We start from the raw sequence: 17,567 nt of genomic DNA, 5'->3' as shown, positions 1-17,567 counted from the left end.
CCGGACAATAACATTTCGTTGATATGATGATAAGATCAGGTTAGTTAGGTTTATTGATTACATGGGTTTGTGAGTTTGTGAAGAATGTTGTCCATCTTTTGATAAATTGTGTTATGAACTCTCACTATTATAACTGTTTTTCATTTATTCAAGATGAAAGTTAATTTGAAATAACCGTAAATTTTGGTAAAAATAATAATTTTTAACAAACTGGTGTGAACAAAATTGAAATGAACGGGTGTGTCTATAATAGCCAAATGAATGCCAATAATTAATTTTAGTTTACAAAATTACTATTTAACTGCAGCTCTATGATTGATCAAGGGAATTTTTTTCCAAATTGGAAATAGATATAATGTGTTCCTATAAAGAGATTGTATTATCATTGTAAACAAATGTATTTAGTTTATTCAGTTTGATTTTTATTTTGTCAAAAATTCAGTTTATTCAACACAAAGTAGTTTAGAGGGGTATAATAGTCGTTCTAGATAGTTATTCAGATGCCTAACCAAACAAAGCATTTACTGGTTCAGAGAGTCTCTTAACCGGACAGACCATGGTTCAGCACTTAATGGCTCAGCACTTGCTAAACAGCCCCTAAAACTGTGGTAAAGTATTTTGGGGCTTCGGGCACGGAGCATAGATTTTTCTCAACTTAAGGTTGTGTAGTGAAGACAATCAACCAACAACCACATCAGCATTAATGGCCGCCAACACCACTACGCGGCAGCCAAAATAGGGCGCTAGTGGGGGAATTTGTCAAAGCTTTAACGGGTGAAGATGGAATTGAAAGGGTGTCCACTTCCAACCAATAATATGCACACATACTAATTTTAATTATTTTTTTTCTTCAATTTATATTGTACTAATTATAATCATTACACCCTTGTGAAAGAGTAGTTATGCTAAAGTCTTACTACCTATGTGACAATGACCGATCCCTTTTAACATGTCCTAGTGTTAAATCCATCGCACATAGTCTAAGTTACTCTGCATTAAAATGTCTAAATTAAGAAAATTAATAATTTGATAACTCAAAATTTCTTAACTTGTATGCATGTGTCTACATTGGTAGATTAACAGTAAAGGCTTTCTCATAAAGTATAAATATATAAACATTATAGAAAAAGTAGGATAGTTGGCCCAATTCGTGAAGGGCAATCTCCGATACAAGAATAACTTGATAAACAAAATTAACAAGACGGAAAACCAAAACATGAGATCTAATACTTAAAAAACATACATTTGGTAGTTAATGCCTCCTAACATTCAGCCCCTAACAGGGAGGATGCTTAGTCATTTCAACAAATAAACAAAACTAAATAAGCTTAAAAAGGCCAATGCCTGTTACATTAAAGAAAGTGTATGATTATAGCAGGCTCTCGATGTTGAGCTCCACGAAGGAGCATGGATCGGGTATGTCAAAGTTTGCCAGCACCTGTAACCAACAAATTTATAGTTTATATTATGTTGTGTATACAGCAACCTAAAGTCATTTTGTTGCCTATTCAACCCAACCCAACTTCTAAAACACAAATATGCAACCGATAAGTTAGCGACAGTGAATAGATAGTACCTGTGGATGAACAATGCCAAAAGTTCCTATCCGTTTTCCTTTGTAAATGATGCCAGCTTGTCTTCCTGAAAGAAACTCCGCCTCCTACAAAATTGCATTATTTCATTAAACACTGAATAAAAAGGTTTTAATCATGCTAGTGGCACGTACATGTGAGCGCTCAATGTGGTAACCAGTATTGTCCCCAGCCGATACAAACGGCGTGCCTGTTACTTCCATGATTCTGTCTACCAGCCCATGTATCAACTGAACACAAAAGAAATGAAATTCTAATTTCACTATCTATATTATGTATTTGAATATGCAGAGATGAAACATAAACAAATATCTGAAAACATAAGTTTACCTCAAAACCAGAAGTGGCACCACAGTAAAGGGCTGCCAGTTGACGATGATTTGTGGCTCCCACATCTTTAGATTCGTCCAAGACAGTTACATCTCCAACTTCAAATATCTAGAGGTCCAATGACAAGTAAGGAAAAGATAACCTAGGTAGAGAAGAGACCATATGATTTCAAATTTTACCTTGATAGGCTTGGGATGATCTTTATTGTGTGCTGCGGTTTTTAGCATCCCAGCCATCAGACTGCACCTTACCACCTGTATCATTCAAAAGTTACACATGTTTTTGCCTTGTATAATGCAGTGTAAATAAATTGTTATATGGTGTCCATTCTGTTTGTAGAGAATTTGAATGTTTAAATTTGAGTAGTTAAACTAATGGATGCTTAATTTAGGTAATCATGTGTTTGATCAAATCCTTCATGACTAGACTATAGTTTCTTTTATAAAACTTATTAAAGAAATATATGGGCTATCTGTCCATGATTCAACAACACGGTCAAATGATATCATAATTTTCATGTCTGTTAGATTGTATGGCATTTTTAAATCTCACTTGATCTTCATATTAATTTCCTGATTCAAAATCCAGTCATGAAACTACAAAATTTATCTTATTCGATTAGGATATGTACTGGTTATGAACAATTCCCGATTAGGTCAATTATGATCAAACGGCTATCAGACTGACAGAAAAGACGAATCCTAGAAAATAATGCATCATGTCAAAATTGTAACAAAAAGCAGGTTTTATTTATTAAATTGTATCAAATGTGAGTTTTTAAGTATGAGAAAGTTTCATTATTTGATGCTTCTTGATTTCAATGCTAATGACGTGTTCATAATGCTTCCCTGAAACTTTGTTATAAATTTAGCACTTGTAAAAGCTCATGTTGGTTGATTTAAATTAAAATTATTCTTAAATTTATTTCAAATATTCTTAATATGTCACCACTTAGCATTTGTGAAAGCACAGATTTAGCATTCATGTTTTAATTAGTATAAGTGTATAACACATAATTAAAAAGTTGTGTAAAAATTAAAAACCTTCAGAAGTTCATTCTCATCTTAAAAGGTATCAAATTCATTATAAAACTTTTAAAACTCTTAATATCAAAACAAAATAGAGCTTCACATAACTTATGATTATCAAGTAACTGGCTAAGGATTTAATATAAACTGTTACCATTAAAGTTAGCAAAACTATAAGATCTTCCCTTTAAATATCCCTTGAACAATTTAAGCAACCCAAATTGTATTTAATTTACTCTTATGCCTACCTAATTTATACTTTGCTCAAATTTTAAAGAAATGTCCAATTAATTTTATGGCATTTATTACCCAACCAACATTTTTTTTACCTAGTCATAACTTAAAATGAAAAAAAATATTTGTATGTATGGGTGGGGTTATGTAATGCCAATAATACAAGATATCTGATAAATCACAAAATGATAGTTATATATTGTTGCTAAACATAAAGAATAGAAGTGGAAGTAAAACCTCAAAATCTGCAGAGCGAGGATTTCCAATGATAACTGCAGTTGATTTGTCATCTGTACGGTTCAGCATCGAGAAATTCTCTTTGTAAGAGCATAGAATCCATGTCAGCACTTCTGTATAGCCACACAATGCGATCTAAACAGAAAAAACACATACTGATAACTCACATAAAATGATACATATACCAACATTGATCTAACAAAATATGCACCTCTGTTCTAATAAGATCACTGAACTGATACAGAGGCAAAGGCTTCAAAGATGCAGGTATATGCTTCTCTATTCTATTGAAACCATAAGCAATCGCCACGTCCTTTGTGATTTATTACAGTAAAACAGAAATTTAATGTCAGTAAAATTAAAATTGAGTCATTGCTACAAATGGATATGAAAATAATAACAGATACCTCTGCAACATCACATGCATGAAGAACATCACTTCTGGTTGGTGGAACAGACACCGTGAAAGTACAATCGTTATCCTCTAACACAGATTGTTTCACATGTAACTGCATTTTGTTCAACAACCCGGCAACCTTGTTTGCCTCTAATGAAACTCCAGCTATACGATTGATGTATGATAAAGACACCTTCATGTCATAGGCCGATAATTCAGGGCAAATATAGGATTTCCCATCAGAATAAGTTACTTCCACTGGTTCAACATCAAACTTCCGCTCACAGTACATGGAAAACATCGTAACCTGCAGTATAAAAATTGCAGTCTTATCATTTTCTTGTGGTTTAACTGCCTTTATTGAGCAAAGTACGCAAACAAATTTTTCAAAACTTTACCATTGTGTTCAATACAATCTTGGCCTTGGTCAAATCAGTGGCCGTGCATTCAATGAATACATTCTTAGTCTTCAAAGAAATAGCAGAGTGTGCTCCATTAATTATTGGGGGAAGAGACAATACGGTTCTGCAAAAATTTCCAATAGGTTACAAGGAACTATACTATAATATATCATAAGTGTTATCATGTTAAACCTTAGAACATATGTTACCAATCCAAAGCAACTTATTTTGTTACTGACACCTAACCATTTACAATTCTTCTAGTGGCAACAAATTCATAGATACTAAAAAATAAAAATATAATGTAAATGATCATAACTACTAAATAATAAAGGTGTAATACCTGTTTCGGTCATAAATAACAGGGAAAACAGGCGAATCTTCGATTATGTGCAAGTATTTCTCAATTTCAAATCGGACTGCCATTTTGTAAGGAAAAAAAGGCATTAAAAATGAAATAAAGAAATGTAGTCGGTCAACAACCAAAAAGAATTTCACGGATTTATATGTATACACACACACACTTTAAAATACATATACATATATATACCTTGTAAAACTCCATCAGCTTATCAGCTTTGAAAGTTTCCACCTGTAAAAGAAGTCATGGCCACTGCATAAGCAAATTTCTTACTACAAAACGAACTGGAAATAAGCAAAGTAACAGATAATGGCATCTGATAATACAAAAAGTTGTAACTTCCCAATGTTAAATAAGAGTTTTGTCTTGACATATTGGTAAATGAATGTAGATATGAGTAACTTTATATTATGCATATCAAGTTAAATAATGTTCCTTTTTACCTGTTTTAGCGGCTTAAACTCTATCTCTGATGGTGGCAAAGCCTGCACAAATTGACATAAGGAAAAAAAGATCATTAAATGATAATAATGTTACTGGAATGGCCTTTTTAAACTTGTAACAAGCACATCACCAAAAATCCAATTGTATTTAACAAAATCACAAACCTCATATGTAAATGGGCCATCTATTGTGTCCAAATCATGCGTTCCAATAGCAACCAGAGTTCTTCGTCTGAAAAACATAAAGGTTGCCACACAAGAAAGAATCACAAAAATCATATATATACACATATGCATGTATCTTGCAGAGGGTAACAAAAGTAAGATTTATATATTGCCTGCATATATTCTGATGAAGCTTATCTTGGAGATCAATAAAGCTGTTATATTTAGCCTCATCAAAAGTTATCCCTCTCAAAACAGCACAAACAACAAACGGACGTATCACAGCTGTCTGTAACAAAATAAATAAGATAACAATTACACCCAAATACATGAAACTGAAAACATAACACACCAGTGTTTGTTTATGAGATGCATACCTCAGACTTGACATGCATTTTAAGCATAGATTCCTTAGCAATACCAGCAAGTTTGTAATTAGGTACAGAATCAACACCGCAAAATATGCGCAGTGACTGAACAAGTCCCTCAAGACAAAGCAAATCATATCTGCATTTTAAAAGGTATGAAATCATGAAATCGGTATTGAAACCATATACTGGATACCATACCAACTTTTTCGGTTTGGTACCGCCGTAGGGGTGCAAACAATCTTTTCGAACTTGAGCTGAGCCAGAGCCTTAAATAAAGCTCGCTTAGTTTGTATGAGAAGCTCGTTTAGGCTCGTTGAGCCTTACCAAGCCTTGCATATTTTTAAGTTTCTACCTCTTTTAGAAGTACTATGTATTAAGTTTTTACTGCACAACCGAGCTCAAACCGTGCTTTGGCTCATTTAAGGTGCTGCACGAGCTGGGGATGAGCTTAGGCTCGTTTAAGGTTTTTCTCAATAAATATAAAAATAACTAAAGACATAAATAATATAATTTATAAATGAATCGAGCCACAGTCGAGCTCGGCGCTTTTACACCACCGTACCGGTACCAATGAAAATACAGGGAAAAAAAGAGTAGAGATACCGAAAACATGAAAACCAGAGTACCGGTACTTGTTCGGTAAACAATGCTGATCCTTAATTTTGAAATAAGCAAGGTAAAATATTGTTGATTACTGAAGAAGATGATTGAGTAATAATGGAATAGGGTTACCGATTGGCAGGGACGTCAATTTTGTAGATGATTTCTTCATCAGCACCGATTTCATCATCTTCTTCCTTCAGATGCTTCTCCTTTCAAATAATCGCTTTCTCAGTTGTCTGGTATATCATCCATCATATTTGAAACATTATGCACATGTTGCTGATATACAATTAGGCTTGGTTAGGTTAGGGTTAGGATGTGCAAATACAATAATACTTACCACATCGTCTAGCTCGATTCCGAATTCGAAGCACAGTTCATCGAACTCATCTTGTGCTGACAACAAATATTAAATAAATATGAGCATTAACATGATATATGAAGAAATTAGGGCAAGTTGAGATTGGAATACTGACTGTAGGTGCGGCCTAGGGCTTGGAACAGAAGGTCTCGTGCAACACTCACGGTAGGCATGATGGAAGATCCAAATCACATATACTTTGCAAAAGCAACAAGATGATGGTGGCTCAATGTGTCATCGGATATTGAAGCGAATGGAGGCGGCGTTGAATGGCGTTAGGTAGGGTTGTAAACGACCTCGTTTGGCTTTCGAGCCTTGTGTAGGCTCGTCTCGTTATTGATTTCACATGGGCCGTGGCACAACCGAGCTCGAGTCTAGCTTTGGCAAATATAAAGTTATGCACGAGCTTAAGCTGAGTTTATGCTCGTTTAAGGGTTTTTTTTCTCAAAATATATAAAAATAATTAAATAAAAGTATATACTTTAGAAAATAAATAATAAATGACTCGAGCTCGTGCTTGAAATAATAACTCACGAGCCAAGCTCGAGCTCTAGTAAATCAAAAGAAGCCAAGCTCAAGCCTAGTTGAGCTCAGGCTCGGCTCAATGGCGAAGCTTGGCTTAATCAAAGAGGTGGCTGAAGTCATGGAAAAATATTTTGGGTGTGTCCGGACTTAATACCTATAGAAAGTTTCAGACAGTCACGGATATTTACACTACGAAGTGAAAAAACGGGGGTGACCAGGGACATGTCGGGTCCCCAATAACCTTCGCTCTGGCTTAGCTCGTTTACGCCCCCTAAATTTTGATCGTTCCGGTCTAATTAAACTAGAGGTGTGCACGGTTTCGTTCAGCTTGGTTAATGGCAATAACTGAAATCATAACCGAACACTTCTTTGGTTATCATTTAAGCACGTATCCAACTAATGTCATTACGCGACGGATTGATGTGAATTTTTGACAAATTTGATGTTTGGGTCTATCGGGACTGGATCATTTTGGTTCGAGTCATGGGTATTTTAACTTATTTGTTTCACATGTAAAGCAACCTTTTTTCTACTTGAGTATAGAACAAGTACACAACTTCTATTTTCTATATAAAATCCACCTTTTATGGCATCCGGTGCTAATGAAGCATATATAAAAGAGGAAAGTGAATATGGGGATGTTAAGCATGCAACCTTACATGCGAAATCATCAAAACTATTTCGTTTTGAATAAGAGTTTTCAAAAAAACATTGATTTTATTCTTTTAATGCTTATTTCCTTCCATTGTTACTGCATCCCCAATTTTGAGTCATGGTCTTCATATTCGAATATGTTGTCTCGTAATAGCGAATACTACCATGGAAAGGTTAAATTATGTTTTTTTTACGAATTCCTTTCGAGTAGAATTCATCGATTTGGATTATATATTTGTTATTATTAATTACTTTTGGTATGAGGAAAAGAAAATGCAAAAGTCTTATCTTTATAGGTAAGATTTAAAGATGATTTTTTTTTAATATCGATTTACTAAAAACAGAAAGAAGCAAAACCTATTCACAATGCTGCAAATAAGATTGAAAATTCAGTTACGATACACACGTGAAATTTCAAGTTAATATGAGGAACTAAATTTAAGGTTTTCTTAACTCCTAAAGCAACTAAAAGAACAAACAATATAAGTGAAATTCCAGGTTAAATTGACTTGATTCATTTTCTGAAAGTTGTGATGATTTTTATGATCGATGACGCTAGAGATAATTTTTTTGAAGATATGATTAAGAATTAGAGATGCAATATTAATGTTAGGAAACAAGTATTTAAAAGAATAGAATTAGTTTTGTAAACTTTTATTCAAAATGACGTAGTTTTAATAGTTTTGCATGTAAGGCTAGATACTTAATAGCCCCATATTCACTTTTCTCCGTATAATAAATGTTATTGATAATTGCGCTCTTATAAAATAGCTTAAGTGTGATTGTCTAATAAATTCAATAAATAATTCAGACGCATATATAGTGTTATGATCAAATACAAATAAGCTATAACATGCAAAACATATAACACGATGACATGAATGTTTATGGTAGTGCTCCACAAACATTTATAAGATGACAAGATTTACCATTACATTTTTTTCTCTGACAACATAAAATCAAGAAAAAAAACATGTTAAATAATTTGAATTTAAGTGCCTCCAAGTATATACACTTCAGCAAGCATATAAACCTCATCTAAATACAAATCAATAATCACAAAATAACTAACTACATGTGTAAAAAGAATTTTCACTCTAGTGAAAGCCTCTAGGCTATCATGCATATATATGTATATATACTACCTTGTTGAGTTTTTAGCAGGTGCTTGTTTACACATGCAATCTGGCATCGGATACGTAAAAAGGGAGGCACTCGGCTTCCTCACTTCACTTCCCTTTACATCGCTATGATGAAGCATATCCCGCAACTGCCTCTGAAAGCTCTCCCATCTGAAACAACATCCTCGTTAAATATATTACGCAACATAATTAAATATACAGCTGGCATGTTTTCATAAAACATAAGAAAAATGGTTACCTGATTTTCGGACTGTCAAACAATTGAGCTAACTTTCTCTTGTCGGGTATTATTGTTTTGGCATGCCCTTCATAGGAGAAGCGCCTATGACCGATTAAAAAGTGAGGGAAGTTTCCGCCCTGTGTAGTAACAAAAACCTCGCTGTATAGACATATTGTGTAATCAAGAGCAGCCAGTCGTGATGAGTACCCCTGCACTCGATCAAAATCTAAAATATTATATATTTATAATGGAAATGAAGTTAATTAAAAAAGTATAATAATACCATAAACGGAGCAAGCTCCTCAGGTGAAGCTAATGTCTCCTTGGTTTCTAAGCGTGGAAACATCTGTTTAAGTGGTGCCATGTATTTTTCAGCCTTGTATATTTTACCCGCTGCCACGTATACCAACGTGTTGTTATCAAAACCCATGCCCCTAAGCATCATTCCAACCTACATTCAGAATAACGGTAACATAAGTTTAAATAAAGAAAAAAAAATATGTCGTTTTTAATAATAAGAATTTGTCAAATGTATATAGAACTTGTTTGATTACCTCTAGGGGAGTTAACGGGCATTTTCCATCCATCCTAATAGCACCTGGTCTTATAACTCGGTTCTTCTTCCGGAACTTTCCTCTCCAACTTCTTTCACGAGCAATATCCATTTCCCGTTGTTCTTCCTCACCACCATCATACACACAACATGAAAATGCAACCATGTCCTTCAAAACAAACATTTTGTAATGTGTCGGTTACTTATAAAAATATAATCCGTTTACAAGTAAATTGGTGTACCTCTTCAAAACGGAGATGGACTGAAATATATTTGCCACCACTGCTAGAAGCATTCCGGATCATCTTATCAACCATTTTGGCAGCAAGTGTGCGTATAGGTTCTGAAAACCGAAGCGCCCCGAAATTTGATAAACATCTAAGGCCTTGGATTTCTGAAGGAACTGCATGAGCCAGTCTATTAGAGAATGGAGCAATGCGTACTGCCCTGCATAATCAATAACCAGAGGGACTTAACATTACAATTTTTCTTTGCCCTTAACATTAATCTCTGGCTTTTAGAGAGAATATATTATCATAATAATAAACCATAATAATAAATTGCCTCCAATACTAATGTGCCAAATTTACATACCCCAACTCCTGAAGCTTTGGCAGGACCTTCTGAAGGTAGTAAGTTGGACTTGACCAACCTTTGACCCTCAAATTGACAATAGTGCTTATGTTGTGGTCAAAACGCTCCAATATATCTTCGGGTAATTCTCTAACCACACTTACATGATGTCTCAGTGCGTATATGAAGAACTCCTCATCAAATATATCCCCAAACTTGCTGCAATAGACACCCGTTGTTTACAAACTTACATATATATCATACACCATCAATGCTGGGGCAGCTTAGAAATGTCAAAATTTGATGGTTTGACCCGTTTGGTTGAAACATAGCCCAAACTCATGGTAAAGAGTTGAATGGCCACCTCTTGTTGTGCTTCTAATATTGTGAGTAATGTATTGTTTAAAGCACACACAAAAGACCAGCAATAAATAAAAAAGTGACTCCGGTGCTATAATCAAAGCTTAATACTAATTTAACTTTAAACAAATAATCACATAGATCCGTTTGATAGACTCAAGTGAATAGTCAAAGGGGCTTATGATAATTATTAAAATTTAATAAGAAGTTGTTCTATTTTGGTCAAATAATCACATGTGGAAACTATATCGTATTTTCCATTAGTTTAGTGCTTGGTTTATAAAATTCCAATTTGGTACCTATAACCAATGCACTATTCCAATGTGGTACTTATAATGTAAATTACGTATTATACCACTTCATGAAGTGAGCTTGTGGAAATGTCATGCATGACCACTTGCAGGAGTAATAAAAATTAGCCGTCAGAGAAAACTTATATTAATTTGCAAAATAGGAGGCTCTAATAATTTGTTCAGTAATTAAGGCATTCTTTTTTAACTGAGGGGAACTTATATCACCTCCCATTATTTATACCTTTTCATTGTCCTTTTGGATGCATTTTATTCCAATTCTCATCAAATATGAGGTGCCGCATGCATACTATCATGATCAACTATTGTGACACACTTTAAACTAATTAATGCAACTTAAAAGAATAATTAAGAAGCCCGTAATCTACTATAAATGTAGAGCGAATACCAAAAGGAAAAACAAGAAAGATGAACAAGAAATAAAAGATGAAAAGTAAAAAGGTACCTTGAATCATGCCACACGCTGTTCAAATGAAATATTGGAATCACGAGTGTGGCATTCAATAGGCCTGCCACTGCCACCGCGTCACATATCTGTTACACTAAAAAATTCAATAATCTAATGTATAAATGTAACTCAATTTAAAGCTACTTTCTAATCACAGCATGAATATATTATTCTCTTTTATGGACAATGAATCCACAAATGTAACATGTAATGTAACACAAACAAAAGTATTGCAAGGTCAGTATTTAAATTTTAGCATTTCTTAGAACAAGTACCGATAATCGTTGTTGGTTCAGACCACCATTTGCTTCGATTATGAGGAAACCATTTGATTTTGGTAGTTCTGGAATCGTAGTAAACAAACACGTTTTTAGAAAGGATTAGAATCAAACGGCTTGAAAATGCCATCTTTAATTCATTTTTCTGGATCAAGTTAACTGAAAACTACAAACCTGCTTGAGAATTCTGAAGATTAATACTAGGTTTCCAAGATTGACGCGACTTCACGTTCCATACATTCATCATCTGTGAAGAACATTACAACTTTAGACCCCAAAAGCATAAATTTACGACATCTTCATAATCACTAAAGATTCAACTGAAAAGAAGCAAGTTGATGATATTTTTCATAATCACTAAACAAGATTAAGCTGAAAAGGATGAAGTGTAATTAATAATTATCATAAAAAATGTAGCTTTATTGATTGATAACCCATATTTCGATTAATCTATATCATAAGTTTTCAAAGCACATTGACATGTTCAACTTTAAAGCACTTCAAATCTAACACTCACACTTGCTTAATGAATAATCAGGCATGTGGATCACAATTTCCATGTGAAAAACATAAGGCATTTAAATAAAGAACATGAAAGGAAATTCATACAAATTGCACCTTGCTGGTTCCTCACGAGTTAATATAATACGCGTTTTCAAAGCAACCTAATTTAATAACCTAAAATCTAACACCGCGATTTTCCTAACAAAATAAAGCGAATGAGATGAAATGTATCAATGGCAATTAATGAACCCTAAACATGTTTAAAAAAAACACAACATTACATAGATAGCACATTACCAAGTCATTGCTTCGATTATTCTCCGCCTCTATATACGGCCACAAATGTTGAAAAACCTGAGGACTTCTATACGTCGACCCTAAAGGCGCCACTTTACCCGCACCTTTACTTCGCAAACCGACATCAAACCCCACCGTACCCATATACAACAGCATCGCCGACACATAAAGGAGCGGCGCAAACAACAAAACCCCTCTCCGCCGATACACCGCTGATATCACAACATAAACCCACCTCTCAACAAAACTCTGCAGCTTCACCTCCACCCCGCCCCCACCACCGCCCCGAAAACTGCCCCCTTTATGCCTACGGTATCTCGGGGACGAAGGAGGCGACGGCGACGGTGAGACCCCCCCGCTCCCACTCCCCCGACCTAACCGACTGTAACCGTGCATTTTGTGGGATCTTGTATACTAGATTAATATCTACAAATCCTACAAGTTTTTACAATCTTAATATATCCAGTAACCATAACTCAATTACACACATATGACATACATATTATACACAGATTAGCAATTTACTTACCTGTAACAAGCACTATGAAGATGGGTTTGCAAAATTTAAACTTAAAACCCCAAACCCAGATGAGAAAATAGACAAAGAATCAATGTTAGTGTTAGCTACAGGAGGATATAATAATAACAGGTGGAAGTTGAACTCAGAAGCTGCAAATGTTTACTGGCTTCTGATCTTCAATCAAAATGGGAAAGTACAAGAGTCTTTTGAGAGTCACTTTGGATGTTCTTAGTTTCTTTGTGTTAATTATTTTGACTTTTTTTTTTCTTTGGGTTTTTTTCACCGACATGGATGTGTGTGTCGGCAAGTGCAATACATAGTCAAAACAAGAATTAACACGGTAAATTTCTTGGGGTCTAAGCTCGGTTTTGAAATCAAGTTGAAAATTTGAGCTCGAGTTTGGTTTGGTTTTAAGTCGAGCTGGTTTGGCTCAATAGTTTAAAGGAACTTTAAGAAATACATTTTAAGTTACTATTCTATGGTTCTAAAAAAACATTTATATATGCACAGATGATGGTGTAAAAGTAAAATAATTTAAGTCAAACTGAGTGTAGCTAACGAGTCAATGACTCGGGCTTGGCTCAATTATAAACCAAGCCAATTTAAGGGAGCTTCAAGTGAGCTTTGAGCCCCAAGATTTTTAAACAACCCCAACTTATTGCATATATATAGAAGTAATTTGTCTAATGTTGGTTTATGTGGTGAATTTACGGACTTAGATGAATTAGTTGCAGTTGTGGTAATGTAGTTGGGTCGGGCCCATTAAGTTATTGGTCAAAATGTGTTCTTTTGTAAATTGTAAATGTAGCATGTACATGTTGTTTATTGTAGCTATACGTTTGTAACTTGTAAATTATAAATGTAAAATTAATGTGTAAATTGCAATTGTAAAATATTCAAATATAATATGTATTTGTTTATTATTAAAAATTTTCTTAATTTCTATAACTTTTTACACCAACCCACTTTACTACACTTGTTTATAACTTAGCATATAATAGATAAATCTTGAGTTGTATGGATCAGTGGTGGACATAGCTTAGGAGGAGGGGTAGCGGAGCGGTAGTGTTAAAAAAAAAGGTTTTGGTTGGTTTTCGTGTTTTCTTACTCCTGAAAAAAAAATAACGTTACCCCTATGTATTTTAAGTCCAGCCAATTTAATACTTAAACCAACACAAGCCCACTTGTATTATAAAGCCCAAACCAAAGAACCCACTAACTCAAATAATCCTTCTAAGTTAACAATAAAAAAAAGACCTGATATTGGATATTGGCATATTGTGAACGCAGGTACTCTGCTCACGGCTCACAACACACCACCAGTTCACCACGACACCACGGCGACAGCCGCTTACCACCACCTCCACCTCTAGCCACCTCGCCACCTTCTGACCTCACTCGGCCAGTCCACCTCCAGTATCTCCATCTTTCCGGTAAGATTTATTGTATTTAGGGATTTAGGGTTTATGTTTAAATTGGAATTAATTAGGGATTTAGGGTTTATATTTAAATTGGAATTGATTAGGTATTTAGGGTTATGTGTAAATTTGAATTAGTTAGGGATTTAGTTTTTATTTTTATGTGTAAATTGGAATTGATATTAGGTTTTTGGTTCAAATTTTGTTTTGGGAACTTTGAAGATGAGTAAACAACCTCTTATTAGCAACCTTTTTAAACGTCAAAGGAAAGAAAACGATGACATCGGTTCATCACCAAGTTTAAATATTATTCCAACTTCAATTTTAAATATGGTTGATAAGTTGCAAGAAAATGAAGATACCGGTCCAAGTTCAAATATTCCTTCGGCTTCAAGTCCTTCAATACGTTCAAAAATCAATTTGATGATCTTCCTCCGGATCCCACTGATAGACAACCTATTGCTAGTTATTATCCTAATCAAATAGATGACATATGAAGAGCATATCTTGTCAAAAAGGTTCTTCAACCACGAGGTTATGACTTTAAATGGACAAAATATTCTAGTGGCTGTAAACGTTTTAGTGTCAAATGGTTTGATAAATATGATTGGTTGGAGTATAGCACTAAACAAGTAACAAAAGCATATTGCTTATGTTGTTACTTGTTTAATGAAAGTGTTGATAATCAAGGTGGAAGAGGGGCTTTTGTTAGTGGAGGCTTTTGTAATTAGAGTAAACCGGGTGCCTTAAAGGAACATGTTGGCTCAATTTCAAGCTTTCAAAAACCAAAGAGGAGAAATTTACAACCAATGTGTTTAAATTTATTTGTTGTCGTGTTTTTTGTATTTGTTTCGTTAGCATTGTATGAAATATGAAAAAAAAAATTTGAGCGCTACTCGTATATTTCAAGTTTAGATCCGCCACTTATATGGATGTTACTAAAATAATAGAGAACTAAATTGATTTTAAGGTTATTATGTTATCTTGGTTAGTTGGAACTCACATGAGAAAAACAAGCATATGGATTGAGTTAAAATATGTGGAATGTGCACTCTCGTTTTATTACTATTTTATTAATTTAGGGTTATTAAATTCAAACAACCTCAACTTCCACTTGTTGTTTGGGAGCACTCCCAACTACCAAAATGTTTATCATCATTCTCAACTTATGTCATGTTTAAAATCAGGCTTAACTCTGTTAGTTTTATTGCTAATAATAAATGGAATATTAAAAGATAACAAAAGTTATAAGAACCTTTATATTTTGAATTAAGAGTCAAATCTATTATTACGTTTATAATTAGAAATTAATTTTGATTTACTAAATTTTTTAGTTACTCCTATACGGCTATACTATTGCAAATTAAGAATTAAGATATTTAGATTAACATTTGTTTGGCTTTCAATTTGTTAGTTGCAAACGTATTATAATCAATTAACGTAGGAATCACGATAAAGTAAAAGGAAATATACATATATTTATGTCTCTCATTCAATTGTTACTAAAAGAATTTGAATGTAGTTAAATAAAAGCCATCAATGAATAAATTAACTTACGTTGTCAACTTACTATCATCACTTTATAGGGTAGTTATAGAGGTTTTCCCTAAAGGTTTTTTTAATGAGAAAGTCTAGTGTTGGAGTTTTGAAATGAGAAATTTTGTTAGTATCTTTTACCAACTACTATGAGTGTTAATTGATTGTTCAAAAATAAATAAATTATAGTGTGTTAAAAGGAGAGGGGTTTCTTTTGACAACTTTGATTACAGAATGTAACCGAAGAATTATTATTATTATTATTATTATATGTATACTGATTCTCAAGTGACAGTTTACTAAGATAAGGTTACTTACTATTCATCAGAGTAAGCAGTTACTTTTTGACACGTACAGAAGGCAACACCCATCTCACGTGCTTGCGGTTACAGACAGATTCGTCACTGTTTACACCCCACCATGTTCGTTCTCTGTTGCTCCAACTGTGAAGCCCTAATGGTGAAACCCCTTTAATTAAACGTTTACGTTGTAGCAGGTGCTTAATTGGTTGCTTCTTCATCGTAGAAGGTAGTTTCTCAGCATCAATTTGTGATCTATGTTTGTTCATTACTGTGTTGATTATTGGGTTAGGGTTTTGAAGAGGTAGGTCCCAGCAGAGCCCAGTTGGACCCGCAAGACTCACCTAAAAGAGGAACGTCTGCGCAGAAACCAACTGGATCCGCAGGACCAACCATGCTCAGAGACGTGACGTCCTTACGCGCAGTACGCAAGCTGTTCCCGCAGGAAATGCCTCCCAATGGTGAAGGACTCCGCCTGTCCCCGCAGCCTCGGATACAAGCCATCAGGGAGGGCCACCCGCGCAGCAAGGCTACACGCACAAGGCACTTAGCTCTCAATCACTCAGTGTCACCAGAAGGAATGAGCAAAGCCGGGAACAATCCCGCACAAGGGCGGGAGGGGGAATACTCCCGCCCAAATAAGCCAGTCCGTACGATACGGGAAGATCTTCTGTACTGTACCTGACGAGGTATGGGAAAAAGATCTGACTAAAGATACGACAGCTTATTGACAATAGTATGGCGAGCAGCATGCTCCTGTACTGTGTCACTATTAGCCGCTGCCTACTCACCAACTACTGCCATACCACGTGCGTAGCCGGCAGTTGGTGGAAAAGGAATGGTACACAGCAGGCCTGGTCACTATCAGCCGCTGCCTACCCACCAACTACCAGCAGGGCACGTGCGTAGGCCACTGTTGGTGGAACAGGAACACTGTTGCAGCCGGCCACACCTCCTTGGAAACCTACATTCGGCTATAAATACCCCAAATGGTATGACCAACACATCTTATCTTATATCATCATATATACCTGATATCTGCTCTAGCAATCTCTTAATATACACTTATATTTAAAGAGCAATCTAGTCTGATTCTCACGCCGGAGGGTGGTCAGAAGGAGGAACCCCCCCTTCTCAGTGACAAGCTCACGGTGTCTGTTTTGCAGGTTATCAGAAGAACCATCTTCTCAGGGTCTAACCCCTCGTGGGAAACAGCTATCTAACCCCCAGGTTACCAGTAATCTGCCCGGGGTCCGGTTAGTGTTTCTTCATTGGCGCCATCCGTGCATAAAGCTAGAACATTTTTCTCCAGTTTTTTCAAACTTCTAAGATGGTTAAAGAAATTCCGGTTACCACAACCCCAGCTACTGGGGGGAATACCGGCAACACAGTTTTTACAAACACTA

The 17,567-nt window shown here is 35.1% G+C and overlaps 1 protein-coding gene and 1 pseudogene across 2 annotated transcripts; both read right to left on the bottom strand.

Annotated features, from left to right (window-relative positions):
- Window positions 1-1,267: 1,267 nt before the first annotated feature.
- On the bottom strand, window positions 1,268-6,709 carry LOC143574623 (phenylalanine--tRNA ligase beta subunit, cytoplasmic-like; annotated as a pseudogene). The gene is made up of 18 exons (XR_013142630.1): window positions 6,639-6,709; window positions 6,503-6,558; window positions 6,292-6,398; window positions 5,566-5,695; window positions 5,362-5,477; window positions 5,189-5,255; window positions 5,024-5,065; window positions 4,770-4,811; window positions 4,563-4,638; window positions 4,217-4,343; window positions 3,829-4,125; window positions 3,633-3,734; window positions 3,422-3,556; window positions 2,102-2,176; window positions 1,923-2,030; window positions 1,727-1,822; window positions 1,577-1,660; window positions 1,268-1,438 (listed from the first exon to the last, which is right to left on the bottom strand). The product of XR_013142630.1 is annotated as a phenylalanine--tRNA ligase beta subunit, cytoplasmic-like (transcript).
- A 2,077-nt stretch (window positions 6,710-8,786) lies between these two features.
- Window positions 8,787-12,784, bottom strand: LOC143574624 (O-fucosyltransferase 9-like). Its single transcript, XM_077059202.1, has 10 exons — window positions 12,389-12,784; window positions 11,762-11,834; window positions 11,585-11,652; window positions 11,307-11,395; window positions 10,212-10,409; window positions 9,860-10,064; window positions 9,619-9,786; window positions 9,348-9,515; window positions 9,083-9,273; window positions 8,787-8,994 (listed from the first exon to the last, which is right to left on the bottom strand). The coding sequence occupies exons 1-10, from the start codon at window positions 12,782-12,784 to the stop codon at window positions 8,844-8,846; spliced, it is 1,707 nt and encodes a 568-aa protein (XP_076915317.1). The 3' UTR covers window positions 8,787-8,843.
- Between the last annotated feature and the right edge of the window lie 4,783 nt (window positions 12,785-17,567).

Source organism: Bidens hawaiensis, unplaced genomic scaffold, assembly GCF_021521415.1.
Source record: "Bidens hawaiensis isolate Kalapana, Puna unplaced genomic scaffold, B.hawaiensis_p1.1 tig00027067_1, whole genome shotgun sequence".
Lineage (NCBI taxonomy): Eukaryota > Viridiplantae > Streptophyta > Magnoliopsida > Asterales > Asteraceae > Bidens > Bidens hawaiensis.
This window is presented reverse-complemented; position numbering and strand designations above follow the sequence as displayed.